Source organism: Pteronotus mesoamericanus, unplaced genomic scaffold (genome assembly GCF_021234165.1).
Source record: "Pteronotus mesoamericanus isolate MK-2021 breed Mesoamerican mustached bat unplaced genomic scaffold, CSHL_Meso_final contig_182, whole genome shotgun sequence".
NCBI lineage: Eukaryota > Metazoa > Chordata > Mammalia > Chiroptera > Mormoopidae > Pteronotus > Pteronotus mesoamericanus.
Window position 1 is genome coordinate 33,980,915 of NW_026555078.1, and position 25,647 is coordinate 34,006,561.

Sequence of the window (25,647 nt, forward strand, 5' to 3'; positions counted from 1 at the left end):
AGCATCACAATTCAACATCTGTTGATTATAAACTTTTTCTATTTTTAGATACTATTTTAAAACTTCTATTATTATTTTACAGGTGAACCTGAAGAGGCCATGCCCTTTCTGGAATGATATCAACCAGTGTGGAAGAAGAGACTGTGCCGTCAAGCCTTGTCAATCTGTAAGAATCATGTATATTTTTAAGAACTGTTACATTTTTTTCAAATAATTACAACTTTTTGTAAGGGGCCAATATAACTAAAATGATAGTTTGATCCTTAGGCTAAATATGATGTGTAATATTTACCTATTAAAAACCTAAACTTACAAATATAAAACATAGTTTGAATTGTATTGCCTTCATAATAATAGAATTAAAATATTGTGGTTAATGTAATCCTTTTACTTATTAGTGAGATTAATACAAATGGTCCCTGACTTAATCGATGGTTGAATTTATGGCTTTTTGACTTTATGATAGTATGAAAGCTCTATGCATTTAGTAGAAACTGCGATTTGAATTTCAAATTTTGATCTTTTTCTGGGCTAGTGATATGTGGCATGATTCTCATCATGCTGGGCAGTGGCAGCGAGATGATTTTGCCCAACTGTAGGCCTATTTAAGTGTTCTGAGCACACTTAATGTGGGCAGGCTAAGCTATGATGTTTCGTAGGTTAGGTGTATTAAATTCATTTTGACCTCCTATATTTTCAACTTGCAATGGGTTTATTGGGATTATAACCCTATCATAAGTCAAGGAGCATCTGCAGTTCTTTTGGCTTGATATTTGTTTTTCTTCTTATATCTTACCTGAACAAAGTTGTTTATAGTATAGTAAGTGAAATTAATCAAGGTATAAACAAAATCCCTCTCCTTTTCTTTGTGGGTTTATTATTTTCCTTGCATTTCCTTGGGTGGGGAGGGGTTGGACAAAATACCTGGTTTTATGTAGGATTTCTAGAGAATTACAATTTGAAGTATTCTAATCTGAAAGCAGAGAATTTTACACTTTCAATGAAGGCTTTTTTCTTAAAAAGTATATATTTTTATTTTACTTTTTATTGTGGTAAAATATACATAATATAAATGTACCATTTTAATCATTTTTCAGCGTATAGTTCATTGGCATTAGGTGCCATGATTAGACCCAAGATTTTGGGAAGATAGTTGGCAATATTGTGGAGAGTGGTGAGGAAGATGAGAAGATGGGGAAGCTAGTAAAGGAATATCAATTAGCAATCAAATGTAATTTGGTTCTGTAGTGAATATTTTTTGACGGTGTACTCTGTGCCACGACCTGGCCATATAAGGTGAGCTTTTATCTTGAGGAGCTATGGTTTAGTAGGGGAGACAAACACTAAGTGACAATTTCAGTGCAAATGTGATAGCCTGATAATAGATGTACTAAATGTGTGCATACTGTGGGAGCATAGGAGGGAGACATAGAAACTCCACTCTGAGTGACAGTGAGGGAATGAGCCATTTACACTCTTCTTAGGACAAGTGTGGGCTCAGTTCCAATAGTTCCCAAATAGGGCAGTCTGTCAGAACTGAAGAGTAATTAGAGAGCATTTCAAATACTTTGAAATACTTGCTTCAGCCTAAATAATCAGCTGCCATAGCTAGTATTTATATTGTACATGACTGATATTTTGACTTATGTTACACTTCAGTCTGTATCTTAAAAAAAGGACATTACATTATGAATACAATGCAGCTATCACACCTAAAACACTCAATAATCCTTTCTTAATCTCATATAGAGGGTTAAATAGTTAAGTCACTACTTCACATGGTCTGCTGCTGTTTAGTTAGTACTTTTTAAGGCTAAACAGGGAACCAACACCAGTTGCCTTTTTGTCAGCACTGATTTCCTGTTAACTCATTACTTCACATGGTCCACTGTTGTTTTGTTGGTATCTTTTTGGGCTAAATCAGGAACCAATACCAGTTGCTTTTTTGTCAACACTGATATCCTTTTTCGGTTTATTTTTATGCATGGTTCAGGTGGTACTCTGGGACCCATAAGGAGATAGAAAAATAATAAAAATTTTGATTCTCTTCTTAAAACTTGGTCTTTAAAATCCATATCCTTTTATTTGCACCCCTGATTCCAGAGAATACCTCAGTGTGGCTGGTGATCTTCCCACAGAGGCTAGACTCTATAAGCTGAAGCACCAGTTATTCTCTTTACAATGAATCAAAACAACGTTCTTTTACCTACATTACTAATTGGCCAATGTGAAAAAGATTAACAATAGCCAATGTTAGTCTGTCATTAAGACATGAGCACTCTGGCCCTCAGCTGGTCAGTAATATACTTAGCATTGGGCCCTGCAATTGACAGAGTTTTCCCACGTCCACCATTGTCTGTATTCACAACATCCCTTTGACAATAGGCAGATAGGTCCTATAGTTAGCAAGAGGCCAATGCTCAGTTGAAATCTGGTACCATTTTCCTCTGAAAAGAACTAAGGCTTCTTAAAAAACAATTGATTCCAAGACTCGAATAAGAGATATACAAGATGAGCTTGGAGTATCTGGTCGTAATAGGAAACAAAAAGATGCTGTTAGATTGTTGGGCCAAGGGACACAGGTGCAAAATCAAGTTAGCATTAGTGGGTCGCCTAGTGGCCAAATGTGGACAATTTGAGCATCAAAAGGAGTAATAACTAAGTGACTATTATTTACATTTCTGTGCCTTAGTATATATCAGCAATCCATGCAATAATTTGTTTTTGAATTTTTTGTTTACTTGTAGGAAATAATATAAAAACTGCCTAACTATTCTCAGTTTAAAAATGTTAACTTCAATAATTTGTTTCATGAATTTTTCTCAGAATGCATAGAAATTTAAAATACTTTTTCAGTAGAATAAATGCCATGTAAAAGCATTTGTTTTTCTTTTTCAGGATGAAGTTCCCGATGGAATCAAATCTGCAAGCTACAAGGTGCGTGCGTGTGTGTCGTGTGTGTGTGTGTGTGTGTGTGTGTGTATGTATAATTAACTGTGTCTAGTATATTAACAATCTCGAAATACTCATTTCCTCTGCCAGTTACTACCCCATTTCTCTGTTCCCCTTTATAGTGAAACCTCTTTTACCAATGGCTCCAGTTTTTTTCTTCAATCCTTTTATGCAAAACATCAAAGAAAAATTAAAGTAGAGGGGAAAGAACCCCACAACATGTACCTATTACACAGCTTTAGCAGTTAGCAGTGTATGGTCAATCTTGTTTCATCTCTATGTACCACTACATTCTCCCAAGTACTTTACAGCCAATTTCAGATAAATCATGTTTTTACACATACTTTTGTATGCATCTCTAAGACAAAAAGATACTTTAAAAAATATAACCTCAGTCAGGCTTCTGATATCTCTAGTTGTTTCATAAGGGTCTTAATAATCTGTTTGAAACAGGATTCAAATGTATTCCATACATTGCATTTGGTTGATGTGTCTCTTCTCTTTCTCTCTTTTTAAATAAATTTTTAATTTTATAATACTTTTAGATTTACAGAAAAATTGTGAAGATAGTACAGTTTCTGTATACTTCACACCTAGCTTCCTCTATGATTAACATCTTACATTAGTATGGTACACTTATTACAATTAGTGAAATGACATTGATGCATTATCATTAACTAAAGCCCATACTTCAGATTTCCATGCTTTTCTACCTAATGTCCATTTGTGTTTCAGGATCTCAGCTAGGATACCAGGTTACATTTAGGAGTCATGTCCCTTTAGGTTCCTGTTGGCTGTGACAGTTTCTGAGAATTTCCATGTTTTTGATAAGCTCTTTTTGAGGAGTGCTAGTCAGACATTGTAGAATGTTCCTCAACTGAGGTTTGTCTCATGTTTTTCTCAGGCTCAGAGTAGGGTTTTTGGGAAGATGACCGCAGTGGTAAAGTGCCATTTTTGTCACATCATGTCCTATCACATCACATCATACACTATCAACATGATTTATCACTATTAGTGTTAACCTTGATCACCTGGGTGAGGTAGTTCTGTCAGGTTTCTCAACCATAGATTTATTCTTTTTCACCCTTTCCAGACTGTATTCTTTGGAAGGAAGTCACTATGCACAGCCTACACTTAAGCAATGCTTCATCTCCTTGAGGATATTAATTGCTTGGAATCCTTCAGTATGGGATTTTCCCTCTGTTTACTTATTTACTACAGATTGTAATTTTGCTCATTTTTGATCCTATATTTTCTTGTTTACATACAAAGAGTGAAGTCATAGGCATTGTGTTGGCTCCAGTGGCAGAACTTAGTACAAAATTAAATGATGCTATCATTAACTTTTAAATAGAAAGTTTTTAAATCTAGAAGTTGTTTGATTTTTTTAAATTTAATTGATGCACTCAAAGTAAACTTTTGGAAGTTTATTTTGCTGAAGGAAAACATTTTTCACTCCTGTGAATGCTAAATTCATTCAAAATTCAAAATTGAAGACAAAATATTTGTTTTGTGGTAATAATACATATTTGAATTTTGATAAAAACAATGTGGGAAAAACAGTGTGATTTAATAAGTGTGCTTATTAAATCAAGAAACCTGTGGAGCAGAAATGAATTTGCAAGTGGTTAAAATACACATATAATTCATAATTGTGTACAAACACACTGTGATAGTTATCCAGTTAAAAGTGGTAATTGTCAAAATATATAGGTTTTTGCATATATATATACATGCTAGTAATGATCATACAATTTTTGAGATGCAGCTAATGCTGGGGAAGAGAAAAAAGAAACAGTACTTGGCATGGCAGGAGTACTTTGTTTGCCATCCACCTGATATCAATTATTTATCACTGTTTGAGCCCATGAAGAACTATTTTGTAAAACACCCAAGTGTTCTGCAGTGGTACTGAAAAATTTTTAATAAATGAGCCTCTAAATGTTGATTGCAGTTCATTATTCAAAGTATCACTGAATAGAATGCTTAAAGGAAAAAAACAAAAGAAGTTTCAGCTTTTGAAAGTTTAGAAAATTGCAATTATAACAACACTTGTAAACAAAGACCTTGAAATTTATTTCTACAAAAATGAGGGAGAAGTTGAACATGCTGGGGAAATTTCAAATAATGTACTAGGTTTAATTCTGAAATTTTATAATCATGTTTATTTGAGGGAAGAGTCTTCTCCTGACGAATCTCTTACTTTTAATTGGATAAATTTATATTCTGACCTGAAATGAAATGAATTTAAGAAGGCTTACAATTATAGATTTTATAGTATCTATACTTGGCAAAACATTTAAAATAATACAAAAAAATAAAGACAACTTTTGATGAGTTTTGTCTTAAAATGTTTATTGAAGAAATGTAGTTTGGAGGCAAAGGAATAGAACTTGTGAAAATAATTGGGCTAAAATATTTTCACATATTTACCTGTAAAGAGAATATTTTCTCAGTTAAAAATTATATCTTCAGAGAAGACTCAGTTGAAGGTATTAGTTTCAAAATGAATAACCAAAAAAATTAACTTTCAAGAAGATCATGGGAGATTTCATGGAAAAAATATTTTTCTTAAGATTTTATTTATTTTTAGAGAGGGGAAGGAGGGAGAAAGAAAAGGGGAGAGACACCATGTGTGGTCGCCTCTTGCACGCCCCTGCCTGGGAACCTGGCTCACATCCCAGACATGTGCCTTGACTGGGAATTGAACCCATGACCCTTTGCAGGCCATCATTCAAACCACTGAGCCACACTAGCCAGGGCAATTTCATGAAAATTTAATAATAGGAACAAGTTGAAGAAATATTTTTCTTCAGAAAAATGCTAGATGCAGTACGAGACAGATGTGACTTAATGAGGCTGATTAAATTATTAAGTAGGAGCTAAGGGTAGTTATTTTAACTTATGTTTTTATGTTAGATAATAACATTAATAAAATTAAAGTTTTTGTTTTAATATACATTGTTATATTATTATATATAGGTATATGTTATTTTTTGAACAAATTTTGTTCATTTTTTGTTATGTATTTTTAACTTATTTTGAAATAACTTCCAACTTACAGAAAAGTTACAAGATTAGTATAAATGTATTTTATATACTCTCCATATGGATTCACTAATTTTTAATTTGCCTCGTTTATTTTAACATGCTTTTTCTACATATATATTCTTAATATTTTCTGAACATTTGAGAGTTGGTTGAATATGTCACATGCCTTTACCCTTTTATACTTAATTACGTATAAAAATTTATTTTGAGAACAGTTTTTGAATTAAACTATCTTTTAGATCAACCAATCTAAGAAAACAGAGTTGTTATTTAATAAATATTTCAAAAAATTATATCACTTCAGTATTTAGTGTTTTCTTTTATCTGCAAAAGTGTCATAGTCTAGACAGTCATTTGTATAGCCATCCTCCAATAAGGCTATATGGGCACTTCGAATATATTTGTTGAGTGGCTGAATGGCTGGCCTCCTGCTTTTTATGTTGTCTTTCAGCTAAATGGTGGGGATGACTGTTGTGCTGTGAAATCTTAGGATACATACTCGCTTCCCCTGTGCCACATATGCACTGAGCAGATTATGTATATAAAGTGACTTAGACATTGAGAAGAAATGTGGTTGTTAAAGAACATATTTTAAACACTTAAAAGATATTCCACTACGTTTTATAAGACTTGATAGGCTTCAGGGCATTTTTAGAAAGAATCATGACATTTAGAGGTGGACCTTAGACACACATGATCTAGTTCAACCACTTTTTCCTGGATGAAAAAACTGATGCTTACAGTTAATTAGGGCATGAGAAAATGGAACATTGCCTCATGCTCCTTGCCTAGTGACTTCCTTATACTTCAAAGATTTTCTTAGTGAAGATTTGGGTGGTGAGTTAGAACTATAATCTGTCGTGTGTGTGTGTGTGTGTGTGTGTGTGTGTGTACACACACGTACACAATCGTAAATGTGTTCTCCAACAAAAATAAGGGGCAAAGCCTTCTACTTACTTTTTTTAGCTTCAGTTGGAATGTGAGAAGGGCTTAATTTTTTGAAAGTTTTGTAGCCGAGGTGATGGTGCCAGGTATAAAAGAACTTCAAATAACTTTGAAATTCTTTTTAAAAGTTTTAAAAGTGAGGTAAGGTGTATTCTATTTACTCCTCTTTTCATTTCAGTATTCTGAAGAAGCCAATAATCTCATTGAAGAATGTGAGCAAGCTGAACGACTCGGAGCTGTGGATGAATCCCTGAGGTTTGATTTTTTTTTTTTTGCAGTAGTATTTTATGTTTTTTTCATGTGAAATGTTAACTTGAAACAAAGAATAACACTATTATCTTTATTTGAAGTGAGGAAACGCAGAAGGCTGTTCTTCAGTGGACCAAGCATGATGATTCCTCAGACAACTTCTGTGAAGCTGATGGTATAACTTTTTGTAGTGTGCATTTTGTTTAAAATTGTACCTAAGAAAAAAAATAATTCTTTAAAAATGATTTTTAAAAACTCAGTTTCTAATGGTTTGGCATTTCCTCAAAAAGCGAAACATACAGTTACCACATGCTCCAACAGTTCACCTCCTAAAAAGATTGAATACAGGGAAACAGATATTTTTACACAAATGTTTATAACAGCATTATTCACAATAGCCAAAAGGTGGAAAAATCTAAGTTTCCATAAATGGATGAATGTGTAAACAAAGTGTAGTATATATACATACAATGGAATACTATTTAACCATAAAAAGAAATAAAGTTCTGATATATACTACAATATGGATTAACCTTCAAAACAAAATGCTAAATGAAATAAGCCAGACAGAAAAGGACAAGTGTCATGATTCCATTTGTATGACATATCTAGAACAGGTAAATTGATAGAGACAAAAAGTAGACTAGAGTTTACCAAGGTTGGAGAGAAGAGAGGATAGGGAGTTACTGCTTAATAGTTATGGAGTTTCTGTTTGGGGTCATAGGAAAGTTTGGAAACAGTGGTGATGATTGCACAACATTGTGAATGTAATGCCACTGAGCTGTAACTTAAATATGTTTTAAGTGGTAAATCTTATAGTACGTATATTTTACCACAATAAAAACATTTAAAAAGAAAACTCAGTTTTTAAAAAAGAATTTACCTCTTGAGTTCTGTAGTTCTAATAATATAAATATAATTTTTATAATATATACAGGCATTTTTGCATAAATAGCTAAACAGAGATTGCAAACACCTGCTTCTATTTTACTGGCAGATAAACAGTAAAGTTAGATTGTTAAAGTATTTTCCTTCTTGATGCTCTATATTATTTTGGAAAAGCAAATAGTGACCCATGAGTTGTATCTACTACATCTAAAGCTAAGCCAGAGGGCTCATGCTGTTAAAATATAGGAGCTATAGAAACCATTAGAACTCTTTGATCAAAACTTATATATTCTCCTACTCTTCTTTTTTCTTTTATAAATTTTATTGACTTATTTTTAGTAGTGAGGGGAAGGGAAGGAGAAAGACAGGGAAGAGAAACATCCATGTGTGAGAGATACATCCATTAGTTTCCTCTCGCACGCCCCTAACTGGGGACCAGGCCCGCAACCCAGGTATGTGCCCTGACTGGGAATTGAACTGGCGACCTTTCAGTTTGCAGGCCAACACTCAGTCCACTGAGCCATACCAGCCAGGGCCCTTCTTTTTTCTAGTGTCTCTCTTTTCCTAAATTGAATATTTAGCCTTTTAATTGGCTAAACAACATCAAATTAAACTGAATTTGGGTATTCTTCTATGGCTCTTTTAGAGCAGATTAATGATCTTTTAAAAATACAGTGAAAAGAATGATACAGATCATTTTAATTACAAGTAAAAGATGAAGCCTGCAATCCCTCTGCCCCCATAAAAAAAGGAAGAAAAAGAGAGTAATTGTTTTTAATTTTGTGGCCTTTTTTTGTGGGGAAAAAAGAAATACATGCTTTCCTTAATATAAAGCATGACCATGTTTTGGCAAACATGTCTATAATCCTTTATTCGTATTTCCAAATTCTGGAAACTGAAAAATGAGTATTTTCCCCCTATGTGTAGCATAGATTCATTGTGTGACTATTCAGTATTTCAAGCCAGAAATATTTATGTGTTTAATCAAAGGTCGCTACCTCAGTACCTGCTGGACTAATATTCAACATATGCTGCATGTACTGTATTTTCTAAAATCTGAGTTGTTCTCAGTTCCAAAACACATTTGGCTTCATGGTTGTTGTTGGATAAGGAATGTGGATGTACCAAGATTTAGACTAGTAAAGAAAAGGGATAAAATGCTCTCCCAACTCCCTAGCTTTGCCATCTTTCCATAGGATTCTTTGGCCTAAACTTTGCTGTGAGATGAAATTAAACCTATAATATGCAGCATTTTTTTTTAAGGCCTACAATGTTAGAAAGAATGGTAATACCTAAACTTCTGTTTAAAAATTATCCTTTTGAGACTACATGCTTACATTTGTGTGGCAAGGACTGAGAATCCGTAATTCATTTCTGGTGTTCTATTAGCGTGGGTAAATCACTCGATGATTTGTATATTCTGTTAAAGGAGTATGAATATTATAAAAAAAGGAAAGCTTTATAACAAATAAATAATGTATGTAAATGGCAGGTAGACTATATAATGTGTTTGAAAAGTCCAAGTTAAAAATTTGAGCTTTTGTCATCTGGCAAAATATTGTTATAGTAACATTTAAAAAAATAAAATCGGGAGAAATGAAGTGTTTATCATAAGTAAAATTATGAGGCAACTAATTTTTATCTCTAATTAAGCAGAATATTAAAAAATTTAATCATTTCTTGATAGTTTTCTGTCTTAAGGTAGATGCTGAGCATTTTAAGAATCACAGTTAATTATGAATTCATTATAATTTGCTATATTGTGCATTACTTCTGCATTAGACTTCAGTTAATTCTAGATGCTGTCACTGTGTTACTTCTAGAAGCAAAATTCCCCCTAATTTATGCCTCCAATATACTGTGAATTGGGATAAAAATAACTGAGCCTAGTTTTAGTTTTGTTTTTGTCTTTTTCCTTTTTTGATAAGCAGTATTATGGAAACCTTGATGGACTCTCTTATTAGCACCTTTCTGCTCATATTTTTGTCATCTATCTTGGTTGCATTGAGGTCGTTTTTGCCCTCTTCCTCATTCTTTGTTGGTTCATATTGTTAAGCTTTCTCGTTGAGTAAGGTATTGTTGTACTATTAAATAATTTCCCAAAGCCAGTGGAGGACTAGGGGCCTTCTTTTTTGTTTTGTTTTTTTGGAAGTTATTATGTATATACAAATTTATAAAACATATGAGAAAGCAATATCCCAGCAATTTCTGTATATTATATATATCTGTAATTGACTTTTCTAAAATGTTCCTTTTCATTTTATTAGATAGCTTTTGTACTTAACAGTTTTGACTGTAAAATAGTCTATTAAGATACATCATAACACTAATACCACTAGCTAATATTTATTATTCTCTTACCATTGTCCTAAACACTCAACATTTATATATAACTTAAGTCTCACAGGAGCACTATAAGTAATACCCCCATCTTAGAAAAATGATGGCACAAGGCATCGAGTAGTTGTGTAACTTGTTCAGGATTCTGACCCAGGCACTCTGGCTCCAGAACCCATTCTCTGCTCTGTTGGGCACTTTGGTTGCTTCCAATTTTCCCTTTTATAAATAAAGCTGGCACAAATGTCATCCTGCATATAGCTCTTTGCATATTTAGGATTATACATTTGGGACAGCTTTGTAGTGGATCCTGATGGTGTTCATGTAAGAAGGAAGCATTTGGTAAAAGTGTATGGTACTAACACCTCATTTACCTTTAGGTACTGATGGACTATTATGGTTAATGTGCAGGGGAAATATATAGTATATTCTTTGTCTGGATAGCTTATAAGAATTGAATTACAATGTTCCTTTGATTCTAAAATTCACCTGCTCTTATTTTGTACCATTTCTTTTCTTTTTAAATTTTTAGGGGTGGGTTGGGGGGGGTAGGGGGAGAGAGAGAGAGAGAGAGAGAGAGAGAGAGAGAGAGAGACTGATTTATTGTTCCACTTATTTATGTCTTCATTCGTTGATTCTTGTATGTGTCCTGACCAGGGATCGAATCTGCATTTTTGGCATACTGGGATGGTGCTCTAACCAGCTGAGCTTCCTGGCCAGGGCCATATTTTGTACCATTTCTAAAAGCAGGATGCTTTTGCAACCAGTGTGTACATTTAATGTGGCTGTATTGATCTTTTCCTTTTTTCCCTTTTATCTTTCTCTTGAAAAGTTGTTTTTAAATCCCTGAGGCCCTGATACACTTGTGGTGCCTTAGAATAAATGGAATACAGTCTTGTATACTAGCTTTTTAAAGGTAACTGGAGAAAAGAAAGGTTTAATAAAACATTTTATTTTATAGACATACAGTCTCCTGATGCTGAGTATGTAGATTTGCTCCTTAATCCTGAGCGCTACACGGGTTACAAGGGACCAGATGCTTGGAAGATATGGAATGTCATCTATGAAGAAAACTGTTTTAAGTATGTGTCATTTCCATTTAGAAATTTTTAGAAGATGTAGTGATTTCTCTTTGTAAACAAATAAATGATTTAAAAGTACAAATCAAATTTACTTTGTTAAGGGATATATTGGGATATAGAAACATATTCATTATCCAGTTCTCTGGGGAAACATGTAGATATGTTTCAATAAATACATCTTTCTTCTTTTTTTTTATTTTTATTGCTGACACTGTTGAGGATGTCCCTATTGCTACCCTGTCTTTGTCCTCTTCCTCCCAGCCCCAGCTCCCCCTTCCCTCTGGTCATGATCACATGGTATCTTTCTTCTTTAAAAGACTTAGAATAGTATTAAGACTTTTGTGGGAGTGTTGTGGGCACTTAAAAAATGTTCCTTGAGTGGATCATAGAATATCACTTTATACATGAGGTAACCTAGGGCCAGAGAGATTTACTTCATTTTCCTAGATCATAAAGTTAGTTGCAGAGAATAGATTAGAATATATAACTCCTAAATCTCTTTCTGGTGACTTAAACTCCTGTTTTTTTTAGCTATAGTTATTTTAATCACTTTAAAGTTAAATTAATTTCAGAAAATAATTATAAAGCTAATACTTCTCAGCACTCACTGTGTGCCAGGCATTGTGCTTCCAATCACCCTGTGTTGTAGTCTTCAGTATTTACAGATGGGGAAACAGAAATTTGGAAAGCTGATTTTAAGAGATTTGTCCAGTATCAAAGATCTAGTAAGTGGAAGAACCCACTTTGTATTCTAAACCACGAAAGTGGGAGCAGTCAATTTGATCACTGGGTGACTGAGACATCCTTCAAGTTTACCCACTTGTAAGCCTCTAGGCTCTCTAAACAATGTGCTTATTGGTTTTTGGGAGAATTTCTGTGTGTGTGTGTGTGTGTGTGTGTGTGTGTGTGTGTGTGTGTGTGTGTGAGAGAGAGAGAGAGAGAGAGAGAGAGAGAAAGAGAGAGAGAGAGAGAGAGAATGTGTGTGTGTGTGTGATGCTATCTTAAGAGATTGAGGGGATTTCTGGAAAATTTTTGGAGTTTCCAGATATGGTGATAATACATTTCACTTTTTAAAAAAGATTTTATTTATTCATTTTTAGAGAGAGGGGAAGGGAGGGAGAAAGAGGGAGAGAAACATCAATGTATGGTTGCTTTTCACACTCCTGCCCACTGGGGACCTAGCCTGCAACCCAGGCATGTGCCCTGACTGGGAATCGAACTGGCAAACCTTTGGTTCACAGGCTGGCATTCAATACACTGAGCCACAAAAGCCAGGGCAATACATTTCACTTTTTACAAGTCAAATATAAACATAAGAGATCAGCAAGTATACTTACACCAATAAAATGTCAGACTTTTTTTTTTTTTGACTTGAAGAACTTCTCCAGTTTGGGGAATGGAGAGTTTTCATTGTTTACTCATTTTTGCCCTGTTTCACTTAAATTCTCTTGACTGTTATTCAGAATGTTTGATTTACTGTCTTACTTTAAAAGTATTTTTTTTAAATGCAAACTAAAATAGTGTCCAACTGAACCATTTGTTAGATTTTGTATTAGTTCTTTTCTAACTAATTTATATCATCATTCCCACAGTATTTCTAGAATAAAAAAATGTATCGGGTGCTAAATTGAGTATGTTAAAATATAACTCAGATGTTTTGTTCTCAAAATGTCTCAACTTATGCAAATTTGTAAAATTTAAATAATGGATATTAAAACAATCCCTATATTTCACATAATGATACTAATGAATATTTATTTTGAGACTTAAAAGCACTTTAGTGACATAGTAACTATTTTTTTATTTAAAAAAAACACCTTTTATTGAAATCATAACAAACTTGATGGCCACAGGGCAAACTGATGTACCTGAGATTTCCTAAGTGGAAAATAATCTATCCCCCGTTTTCCTTTTTAATTTTAATGCTTGTGTTGAGTATTTATATTTTTTGCTTATTTTCTTTAAATTTGGAGTGCTCTTTGTGGCACACACACACGTATGTAATGTATTTTAAAACATATTAATGACTGTAGGAGAAGAGCTTGAATGGTATTTTTAATTCCTTTGTTTGAAGAAGAGATTTGGAAATGAGTTTCTGGCAGCTACAATGGGAAAAATCATACACTATTATCATTAAAACAAATAACAACCGCCCTCCCTTAAAACAATTAGAGAAAACTAAATATTTTATAAGCTGAATAAAACAATTTTGGATATAGTAATTAAGAAACTTTTGAGATAATTTTATTTTTACTTAAATAATTATAACATGATATGTAATATATTTATATTTTATAATTTAATTCTTTTGATTCCAGGCCACAGACAATCAAAAGGCCTTTAAATCCTTTGGCTTCTGGTCAAGGTGAGTTATTTGTTTGCACTGTTATACTTCTCAGCCAGGTGAACTTTGATTAGAAGGAGGGGGAAAGCAGGTAAGTGTTGGCAAGAGCATTTGAGATCACATATTTCTTTTTATGTATAAGTCATGCCTTATCCTTGCAGGAAAATTGGTGTTTGAGATACCCTTGAGGAAGGAGTACTTTTCTGTAATTAAGTTCATGGTATTAGACTATCATAGGATGAAGATTAGGTTATACAGTGTATTTTATTCTATGCATTTTCACAGAATGTGTGCTCAGTTTTTCTATTTTTTACTCATTTTAAAGTTAAATGAATATCCAGAAAAATCTGCCTCCGATCTTTCCCAACACTTGAAATTATTGTATACAATGGGAATCTAATTTAAAATTCACATGTTTTTACATCTCATTAACATTTTTCCTTTTCTTCTTACACTTAAGGTCTGGCCTAAATGTTTTCTTTCCCACAAAATTTTCTCTGATCCTCTTAACTGGAAGCAATCTCTTCTCCTTGTGAAGTGTTCTTATGCCATGTTTGTTGCCCTTATAGCCCTTTCCATTGTCTAGAATTATTTGACTATTATTTATATATCTATTGATCTTCCCTAGTACTTTGGACATGTGGGCAACATTTATTGGTTTAATCTCTTAATCTAGAGCCTGGCACATGATGGATGAAAATTGTCCTCTTTTAATAGTCTTGCCTACAATAGTAAAAATCACTTGTTCCTTCAACAAGTGATTATTTACCATTTACTACGTGCTAGGCACTGTGTAGGTGCAGAGGGGGCATACAATTGAAATTCACAAACCTTCATCCAGTCTATAATAAGCAGTTATAATATATATCCCTATTCTCTGAATATGTGCTTACTGATGAAATCTTTGATGTGCTTTTACAAAATTGTGTAAGGTTATAATTTTTAAAATTTATTTGAAAAGCTACTGAACTCATATAGTCCATAAACATAAATTTCCTCCTGGAAAGCAGTGGGTTGCATCATTTCCTAGATGTTGGCAGACTACTCTTTCTTATATTAGGAATGAAAGAACATTTTTAAACAAGGCTTTTGAGTTTATGCAGAGTCATATGGTAGCTCAGTGGAAGGTGTTGATTTAATATCAAATGAAATGCAAATTCCTAGATGAGAGGGGATCCTCCCTATGAACTCACATTATGATCTGATAATTAATTAACCACCCTCACTTATCTTAAAGATAAATGGCAACAATTTAAATGTTTATCATTACAGGACTGGTTAAATGATTTATGATATATTCACATAGTAGAATATAACCATTATAAATGTTGCTGGAAATCTGTATTCATTTGTATCAATAGTTATCAGTAGGACCCAACTGACACTAAAGGATGAATCACAATTGTACAGAGAACCTTTCTTAGTCTTCAGATCTTGGAGAATTTTAGATTCCTCCCTTTAAATGTCTGATGTGTTCTTTGGAAAAAAAAAATGTTTTATTCTTATAAAAAATAGTGATCAATAGCACACTGGGGAAAAACAGGTATCAAAACATTACAGAAGTATGTATAATACATTTTTGTAAAAACTAATAATATGTAAATAGCTATACACAAAGAAAAAGATCATTTACCAGAATGTAAGTGGTATTTATCTTTGGGCAGAGGGAGTTATGGATGATATTTTTTATTTTGTTTGTGTTCTCTTTTTTAAAAACATGTATTTGCAATGAGCATATGCTACTTTAGTAATCCACCAATGATGGCATTAAATAAAAGTGGGCAAATGAAGATAATTTTTCAATAGTAAATGAGCAGCTGCATAGGAATTGTTAAATTGTGTGTAATTTGAATCTTACAAATAGTCTCTAAAAATATTCCTGAATAGAGTAAAATTTTATAATGTCAGTCTGGAGGTTTCAAAGCAATTAACACAAATTTGTAACAGAAACTATGTTATAACTTTAGGATAAATAAATGTGGAAGAATGCTCTGCAAGCCAAATAACCCTAAGTCCTTAAAATAATTCAGAGTACTCTCAGATGATAGATTAGATTTTCATCTCCTGTGAGCCCATGTGAAATCTGTATGAGCTGAAACTACTCTGTATTTGGGCTCTTGGAGATGATGACCTTTAGTCTTTCCCCGGTTGGAGTTGCAGGCAGAAGCATATCACAGATTTTGCTTATGTGGATGAACTGATGGACTAACACTAACCATTACTTAAAAAGCCTTATTTTTATGGAAGTGTAGCATTTTAAAAGGGGAATCTGGAAGGAGTTTATAATAAACATTGTATTTTGTTTTTCAGGGCAAAGTGAAGGTAAGTAGAATTTCTTTATTGTACATTACGTATATGAACTTGCTTATATATTCAGGTATTTATTTGGCAAACTTTTTTCACTTATGAGACTCAGAAGAGGTTAATTCTTATTTCTTTATCTAACATTCTGGAGTTGAAAGCACTGGTTAAAGGAAAATGACTATTTGTGCCTGGGATCAGGCAAGAGGGGACAGCCTGCCTCAGCCTCTGATAATTCACTCCTACATTTCCCACTGCACAACGGAAGCTAGAGAGCTCCCCCAGCCTCTGTGAGGAAAAACAGGTTGAACTCAAGGACCTGCTGGGTCTCAAATAGGAAGGTTCTAGGCATGATCAGAGTGTTGATTTACTGGCTTCCAAGGCTTATGCTGACTCTTGGGTGTAGGCATCATTGCCAATCCTTTCAGTTAATTGCAATGCTAAATTTTTAACATACTGTAGGTTTACTTTGTCTTTTTGAGAATCCTTTTGCTGTATGAGTGAGATCAAAATGATTTTTTTCATTAAGGCCACGAGTTTAACAATATGAAAAGACTAAGCTGTACTTAGCTTTAGTCCAGCTAGATGAAATTGTTAAATGTGAATTATCACTTTCCTCTTCCTCCAAATCCTCTGAACATTATTTTTATGAATTGCTTTTGCATTATGTTTAAAAAATGATACTAAAGCCTGATAACATTGCTATTTTATTGTTGTACTTTGTATTAATGGCAATGGTATTAGCTAAGTAAAATACTGAATCAGAACTGTACTATTTGGAAATTTCTTTAGCAGTAATATTATTTTTTCCAAAGATGCCTCATATATTGTTAATGTTAATGGTGATCTATAATTTTCAGTTTTGTGTAGCCTTATTCTACCTTGGATGTCCCTACTCCTATGCTATATACCAGCTCCATCAGAAGAGGCTATTTTGTTTTTTCAATACTATTTGAAGATCTCAACCTCTCTCTCATCAGAGAAAAGATTGTTAACCTGTGGAGGCTAACCTTAGAGAAACTATCTTATTTATGACTGTGAAAGTATTTGTTTGGGCCAAATATGAAAAGGTTATCACTGACAGCTGTCATATTAGGTGATTATCTAAATTGATCATAATCAAGTCAACCTGAGAATAGCTACTTCAGGATTAAAAAACTGAACTGAAAATTTTACCGAAGGCTAGGTCACAAACAGTATTACACTCCTGCTCCCTACCCTATTCCTGGTCCAAAACTTGAAAAAAAAAAACCCTAAAGGTTTTTATAGTGAAACACATCACTTGTAACCCCATAACTCCAAAACAATTGATAATCATCATGGTGAAGGTCACATGCCAGTACTCTTCTAAGAAATTTATAAATATGATTTCATTTAATCCTTCCCACAATCCTAGAAAGTATTATTATTTCCATTTTATAGACAAGGAAAATTAGTTTCAGAGCTGTTTGGCAACTAAGCTAAAATCATATGACTTGTAAGTAGCAGAATTTGGATTCAGATCAGACAGTTTGGCTCCACGGTCCATGCTCTTAGGTACTATCTCATACTGCTTCTCTGTTAACATTTTGATAATTATTAACATATGTATATTTTAGAATATATTATTACAGTTTTGTATATTATTCCCATGACTACTGCTTCCTTAGCCTATGTTTTAGTTCCGGCTGCTCTGGCAAAATACCATACACTGGGTGGCTTAAATGAAAGACATGTATTTTCTAACAGCTCTGGAGGCTGGAATCAAGGCGCCAGTGGATTTGGTTTCCGGGGAGGGCCCTCTTCCTGGTTTGTAGAAAACCTGCCTTCTTGCTGTATTTTCACATGACAGAAAGAGCTTGGGTCTCTTCCTCATCTTATAAAGGCACTCATTCCATCATGGGGACCCCACCCTCATGACCTCAACTAAACCTAGTTACCTCCAAGAGGTCCCACCTTCAGATAACATCACAAGGAGCTTCAACATATGAATTTTAGGGGATATGCAAACCTGCATCTCTAAGAGCCTGGATTTCTACGAATGGATTTACTGGATCAAAGGATGTGGACATTCTAGGCTCTTGATACATATGGCCAGATTGCATTTTGTCATTGAAAGCCTGTGCTAATTTATATCCCTTCCAAACAATATGCTAGCTAGTTTTACCTGACCCTTATTAGCATTAAATATTACATCTTTCTTTTAAAGTGGTATCTCTTTAAATTTGTATTTTTCATTACTAATGAGCAATTTTATCTATTATCATTTGTATTTTTTTCCTTGTAAATTCTCTATTCATTTTATTTGCTCATTTGTCATGGGCACTTTAGCTTTTTTATTCAGTTTATGAGCTTTTTATATTTTTTAGGATATTATTCCTTTGTTGTATTTGCAGCATCCATTTTTTACCTACTTTGTTGTTTGTATATTGCTTTTATTTGTGAAGTTTTCTGACAGATGTTTTAAGTTTTCAAATAGTCTAATTTATTGCTTATTCTCTTTGTTATTTCTTCCATTACTTTTATGCTTGCTTAGTTCATTTTTAATGTTACGATAAGCAACATTAGTCAAAAGAACTACATAGTACAATGTTTGCCATCTCTAGCAAATGCATACTTAGAATCTTTCAATAGTTATAATTATTTCTTATGTATTTTAATATATTATTTCAAATAAACATTTTTATATTTGTCATGTTACACATTCTTGTCATTTTAATAGTTTTATGTTGTTTTACTATGTTAACTAGTTATGTAGTATTCTGTCATGTTAAATTAGGCATCATTGTACCTTTCAATGATTTCAGGTTTTAAAACTAATATAACATAATCTTTCTACAAAAAATAACTCTTCCTTTGAGTTATTTTTTTAGAGCATAATTCTAAAAGAATTCCCAGGTCTATGTATATTAACTGTGATATTATTAGGTCATATAAGTGATGTTTAGTTTCTCTAACTTTTTTTGATTGGCTCTTTTGAATTATGGAATAGTATATAATACAATGAACTATATACAAATAATACACCTCCAGTTCTACTTTATAATTCTTATAAATTAAAAATTTATAAAAAATTTAAATTTAAAAAGCATATAATGAGTTCTTAGTTTTTATAGCATGAACTGCTATAAAGGCTAAGTATTTTCCCATGTATTGATTTAACATTTAAATTCTGTGTTGACCTCCTATAAAATACGTTACCAGAGAATGATGAAATGGACTACCTAAGCCTCCCAAAGACTGAGCAGGAGATTAGTACTTAACTGAACCCATACCAAGACATCTCTCTTTCCTTTTGAGAAATTGCAAATAAAATTTAGACCTTTAGTTAAAGAATCCTTAAATCACTGTTTGACACAAATTTGCTATGTTTTTAAACTTTTGAAAAAATTGCCTTTTGGCATTTTTATAATCTGACTTATTTTTCTTTTAATTTCAGAGAACACTTTTTACAGTTGGCTAGAAGGTAATTGAAAACTGTTAAGCAAATTTAAATGATAAATTTTTTTCTCATTTTTAAAGACACAAATTTCATAATCTTAGAAGTTTAACATGTGAAATTTCTATTTCCAAATTACTTTTCTTTAGGCCTTTGTGTAGAAAAAAGAGCATTCTACAGACTTATATCTGGTCTACATGCAAGCATTAATGTGCACTTGAGTGCACGTTATCTTCTACAAGGTATGTGACATTCACTTTTATTCTCCATACCCACTTATCTTCAGGTATTCTTAACATTTTTTTTGGTATTTACCTGAATGGAACAAAGTTGACCTTACTGAGTATTGGGCATAAAAAGTTTATTCTTAAATGGTAGTAATCAGGAATATAGGAACTATAGATACTATTAAGAAGTTTGGCATTATCTTAGCTCTTCACCTTCTTTTAAGAAGCTGCTCCAAACTGTACACATATCATTGGAAATGTTCTTTTGTGGTGGGAATCAAAATAGCCCTTAACAGCACAGTTTGTTTTTCTTTAGATATTACTGTATCAGAACTTCTTTATGTGTGTGCCAGCTTCAGGCCTGGAGTTCAATGGGGGAAGAGCATTTTCTGGTGTTCTTTATGCTTTAAGAATGCTGTTGAAAAATGAGACCATTGTTGATTTTCATCAGTAACATATTTCCTCTAGAATTAAAGTATTTTTCATGTTTTAGAAATAAAATATAGTAATCTTAAGGCTTTAAACTCATTTGTAATTTTAGGTAGTCATTTTTAATTGTGTATTTTGGTTTTATGAATATGTTTATATTCAGAAATTTGATTATTTATTAAACCTGGTTTCTCAGTAAAACATTTAATTTATTGTTCTTTTCTGGATGGTTTCTAGAAGATCAAATATTCATATAGAACTATTCAAGGCTAAATTATGAAAACCAGTTTTCCTGGTTATAGTATATATTTTAATATAGAAAATGAAATTAACTCTTATAGGCTTAAACAACCTTGTTGGGAACTGTCCCACCTAGTGTCAGGGACTGTAGCCTCACCAATAGGCGAGAGGGCCCCAAGGCTGAATCTGAGCAAGATCTTGGGGAAATAGGCCACTGAGGAGACAAAACCTGTCCTCCTGGCAGGGGCTGTGCCCCTGCCACCCTCACATCACCCTGCTTGACCCCGGAGGATGGCTGGTTAGTCAATGATGGGCAAGACCCCTCAATGGCAGGGGCAACCTAAGAGAGGTACAGTTGCATGGGGGCCATCAGGGAATAACTTGGGGGACATGGAGAAGGGTCAGAAGACCCTTGTCCGTCAGCTTTGTTATGGCTGGAGTCCTCATCCTACCTGAAAGAAGTCTTCTTATTCTCTTGGCTGCTCTGCCGGGCTGCCTGACTGGGTTAGTGAAATAATACTACAGGCAGGTACAGCCCTAAACTGGATCAGGTGGGTTCCCCGGGACAATTAGGTCTAGAAAAGAAATATATTAAATCCTATGAAATTTACTTTGCTAAGAATGCCCTCAAGTTAATGAGTACTGATGTTTGGGGTCGAGCATAGAATGTGATCAGTTTCCCACACTTCAGGTGAATGGGCACCCTGTCTACCAGACAGGGTACCTGACTTGAGGCAAATCTCTGTGCTCCTTCAATTGTTATCTATGATCTCTGTTTTCTGTAAACATAGCCTTTTGACATTGATTGATGAGCTTTGCATGCTGCTGTATACCTCTGCACTATCCTCTATAAAAGCCACTTCAAGAAAAGGGCTTGGGGAATTCTCCACTAGAGGGAATTGCCACCCCCTTTTCCTGGCAGACCGAGTGTCTGGAATGACTTATTTCCTTCATCCGTGGCGATCCAGGGGCACTCTGTGGGAACGGGGTACACCCCTCACAACCTAATATAAGTAAAATGAAACTTACTTAGTTTTAAAATTCAGTTTTTAATGTTTAATTCTTATTTCTTCTTAGATACCTGGTTAGAAAAGATATGGGGACACAACATTACAGAATTTCAGCAGCGGTTTGATGGAATTTTGACTGAAGGAGAAGGTCCACGAAGGCTTAAGAACTTATATTTTCTCTACTTAATAGAATTAAGGGCTTTATCTAAAGTGGTACCATTCTTTGAGCGCCCAGATTTTCAGCTCTTCACAGGGAATAAAATTCAGGATGAAGAAAACAAAAAGTTACTTCTGGAAATACTTCATGAAATCAAGTAAATAATATATTAACAAATTATACATTAATAGAAGAATGACAAATGGTATCTAAAATTAAGTTCTTAAATATGCAATATAGAGAAAGGAAAACTATTTTAAAAATTATTAAAAACTAATTTTTGCCTGTAGGTTTTTTAGAATTGATTTATGTTTTTGGTTTTGTTTTAACCTGGATACTAAAAAGTATATATTTTTAATTTTAAGAGCCATCCTTTTAGTACTTAGATACCTGCATTATTTTCACATTTAGTTGAACAAATTGGGTTTAGGGCCAAACTTCAATTATATATTGCAGTTAGCCTTTGGATTTGAGAGTAAGAATTTATAGGGGCATCAGAGTGTTAATTTTACTATATTTTCTACTCTATTTTAATTATGTGATTCATCACTGACCAGCAAAATGTTATATTAGCAGAACTTTTAATATTTTATAGTATATGAAACTGAATATTCTGTTTTAAAATGCAGGTCATTTCCTTTGCATTTTGATGAAAATTCATTTTTTGCTGGGGATAAAAAAGAAGCAAACAAACTAAAGGTAATTATTTTATACTTTTACTAACTTTTTAGATATGAACACTTATGCAGGTATGAATATAAGCCCATGTTTTTATGCTTAATGATAAATGTTGGAATACATCCTGAAATTATAAGAAAAATCAGAGTCATAATGTTTCTTTTCCCCAGAAAAAAGGAAGTCCAAAGGTAGGTCCAGCTTATGATCGTTTGTGTTATGTTCAAAATAACAATTGAAATCTGTGTATCACTGCGCACTTTATAGATGGTTCCATATTGATGGTCTCAGGTAATGAAGAGAAGTTATAAATGAAAGGAAAGGGATCTAGAGCAGGAGTGGAAGTATTTGTCTTTGGTTGAAGAGGATTCTGAAAATGGTTTTCAATGAATTAAAGGATCTTCTTAAAGGGGAGAGGACGCAGCGTTTTTTTTTTGTTTTGTTTTTAGATTTTATTTACTTTTGTATTTTAGAAAGAGGGGAAGGGAGGGAGAAAGAGAGGGAGAGAAACATCAGTGAGTGAGAAAAACATGAATCGGTTGGTTGCCTCTCGCACGCCCCCAACCAGGCACCTCGCACCTCGCCTGCAGCCCAGGCATGTGCCCTGATGGGGAATTGAACCGACGACCCTTCGGTTCATAGGCCGTGCTCAATCCACTAAGCCACACCAGCCAGGGTGTGTTATTTGTTTTTCCATTCATCTTTTTCAGTGGAAATTAAAGGCATTTAGGAATGCCAACATGCAATTGGAGAAAGAACAGAGACCTGATACCCCACAAAATGTGGTTTGGTGTTTGCCTTGCCTCACCTCTTTTTGTTTGTTTATTGATTTGTTTGTATATTATTAAAAAATTTTAATTACAGATGACATACAGCATTGTATTAGTTTAGGTGTATAATTTGCCTTGCCTCTTAATAGAGGTATACAGCTTCAGGCAACACCATCTTTATGTCTATTTGCATCAAAATTCTATAAATATAAAATAGTACAAGGAAGATTTTTTAAATGACTATTAATGTGGAGAGCATGATTTTTGTCATTAAAGGGAGAGACAGGTCCTATCCTCAAGGGATTTGTAGCCTATTTGGGGACTCAAGTTAAATTATATTACTGCTCTCTGTTACAAAGCTATAGGTAAGTAAAGGCAGATAGCCTTCAGGAACATTGGGTTTGATCTGATTTCATCAGAATATTTATAATAGTCCTCCTCTGCCTTATTCTTTTTTTCTTTCTGTAAGGAAAGAACTTGATTTTATGCAGCTTGCAAGCAAAATAGTTTTTGCACTCACGTTTTTTCCTGTTAGATAAGTTATTTTTGACCTCCCACCTACCTCTACTTAAAGCATTCTTGCTAGGAATACATAAATCAGTGCTTATATAACCTCCCAGCTTCCAGGAACTTAGAAATGAGGGGGAAGATTCTGTAATAAGATTTTTCCCCCTACTATTTTCAATATCTTCCTTATTTTTAGGATACTTGCTGGTGTATTGGAGAGTGTTTTAGCTTTTACTCTTATACTGTGCAGATTAGAAATATTTCTCACAATGTTTTGATTTTATCAGAACCAAAACACTCAAGTTTGATGTCTTACTATGGCATTTAACAGATAATTTTCCTGAACTCTTTTACAAGAAAAGAGTAAAAAACAAGAAAACTTGTTCATATCAGGGATTTACTTTCTTTTAAAAAGTAGTTTATGGTGAACACCATAAATCTGTACAGTCCATTATCAGTTCATTTAAAAATTTCATCTTGTCTCCTTTATACTCTATCAGTGTTTGCTTAGAAATAGAAGGCTTGCATGAAAGAGGATTGTTGAATGTTCAATTCAAACTAGAATGTGATTTACTTAAAAGCTTGTAAAACATATGATAATTGAAAGAGAATTTTTTGGGGGGTCAGTTGGTTTCATTGAATATAAAGCATAGTATATTACCATAGTATGTTTGATTATTCTACCTACTGACTATAATTTTAAGTGTTAATCTGAAAACTGTATATAAACAAGGAGAATCTGTAAGTGATTAACGTTCTGTTTATTTTAAGGGTCATACATTTTCTAATCTGAGATAACTTTGGAATAAACTTATGTTATTGGACATTGATTTTTATTTGTAGAAGTCACAAGGGTTTCTCCTGTTCTGAGCAAGTAAATTTCCAGTTTATTAATTTGGTTCTAGCATAGTAAGTTCATTTAAGCACGTGTCCTTGGTTTTCATTTTGCCCTGCTATTTTGGCTATTTTAAGAAATCATGCTTAGTCTCTATATATGCCATACAAAGATTTACTCAAGAGCTGCCACATTCAAGTATTTAAATTGACAAACATAGATTGAAATACTGAATTTAGTGTCTACAACAAGCACAATCTTTTATAAGAGTTTTCCATCTTCTACAAGTATGAGACTTTCATGCTTTTTTTTTTTTTTTGGTTGGCGATGGGGCAGGGCTTAAAACAACAGAAATTTATTCTCTCAGTTCTGGAGGCCAGAAGTCTCAAATCAATGTGACAGCACAGTATGAGTCTCTTAAATTCAAAACCTTTCAAGACCTTTCCTCATGACAGTGGTGTTTTAAATATCTATTGATTGTGAAAATATAATTTCTAAAAGTCACTATACATTTAGTAACATTTTTAAAGTAAAAATTGTGTTTTAATGATCATACATTTGTATCACTTGAAAATTTATAGAGCTTACATGTGAGCTATTTATTCTGTATATATCCAATGGTTGTCTACAAATGGATTTTGTAGGCTCTTATAGTAACTATTAAGTCTTCCAGAGGTCAACACTTCATAGGATGGAGCATCTACTTTAGAGTAACTTTACTTTTCTGTTGTAAGTGAGAAAGTATGCTTTTTCTTTAATTCAAAGTCAAAGCATAAGTTTAGAGGAAACCTCAAACCAAAATCACCAAAATCTTAAGAGTAATATGAGTAATATTACTGGGTAAATATTTTTTAAAGAGTAGATTTCAAATTAGGATTACCTTTTACTGGGCTCAACCCAAAAGGTACAGAAACACAAGATATAGAATATTGCTAACATATGATACTAACCAATAGTAATATTTAGGGCTTTATATTAACAGAAAATTTGTATTAATAAAGATACAAGATCTGGGATCCTATTAAAGATCTTTCATGTGTTACAGTTGTTTCAGTCTTAAGCTGAGTGAAACATCTGGGGAAAGACTGAATTGAGTAAATTAGAGTGAATTGAGGTCTGCTTTGAATAGTGGGTTCCAATCTTTGCTGATTTATTCTCATTTTTAGATCTTTGGTCCTGTTCTCTTCTGCTTGAGCCCAGTATGTGGTTTATCACAGAGAGGGAGGGAGA

General features: G+C 33.4%; 1 protein-coding gene across 1 annotated transcript in view; it reads left to right on the plus strand.

The window, feature by feature from the left end:
• ERO1A (endoplasmic reticulum oxidoreductase 1 alpha) overlaps positions 1-25,647 on the plus strand; it is a 40,725-nt gene that overhangs the window by 9,604 nt on the left and 5,474 nt on the right. Inside the window, exons 3-12 of the mRNA XM_054567566.1 lie at positions 83-166; positions 2,899-2,937; positions 7,127-7,203; positions 7,299-7,372; positions 11,384-11,504; positions 13,823-13,869; positions 19,568-19,594; positions 19,717-19,809; positions 21,541-21,787; positions 22,260-22,329. Coding sequence (XP_054423541.1) covers positions 83-166; positions 2,899-2,937; positions 7,127-7,203; positions 7,299-7,372; positions 11,384-11,504; positions 13,823-13,869; positions 19,568-19,594; positions 19,717-19,809; positions 21,541-21,787; positions 22,260-22,329 — 879 coding nt within the window. The remainder of the gene's footprint in view (positions 1-82; positions 167-2,898; positions 2,938-7,126; positions 7,204-7,298; positions 7,373-11,383; positions 11,505-13,822; positions 13,870-19,567; positions 19,595-19,716; positions 19,810-21,540; positions 21,788-22,259; positions 22,330-25,647) is intronic.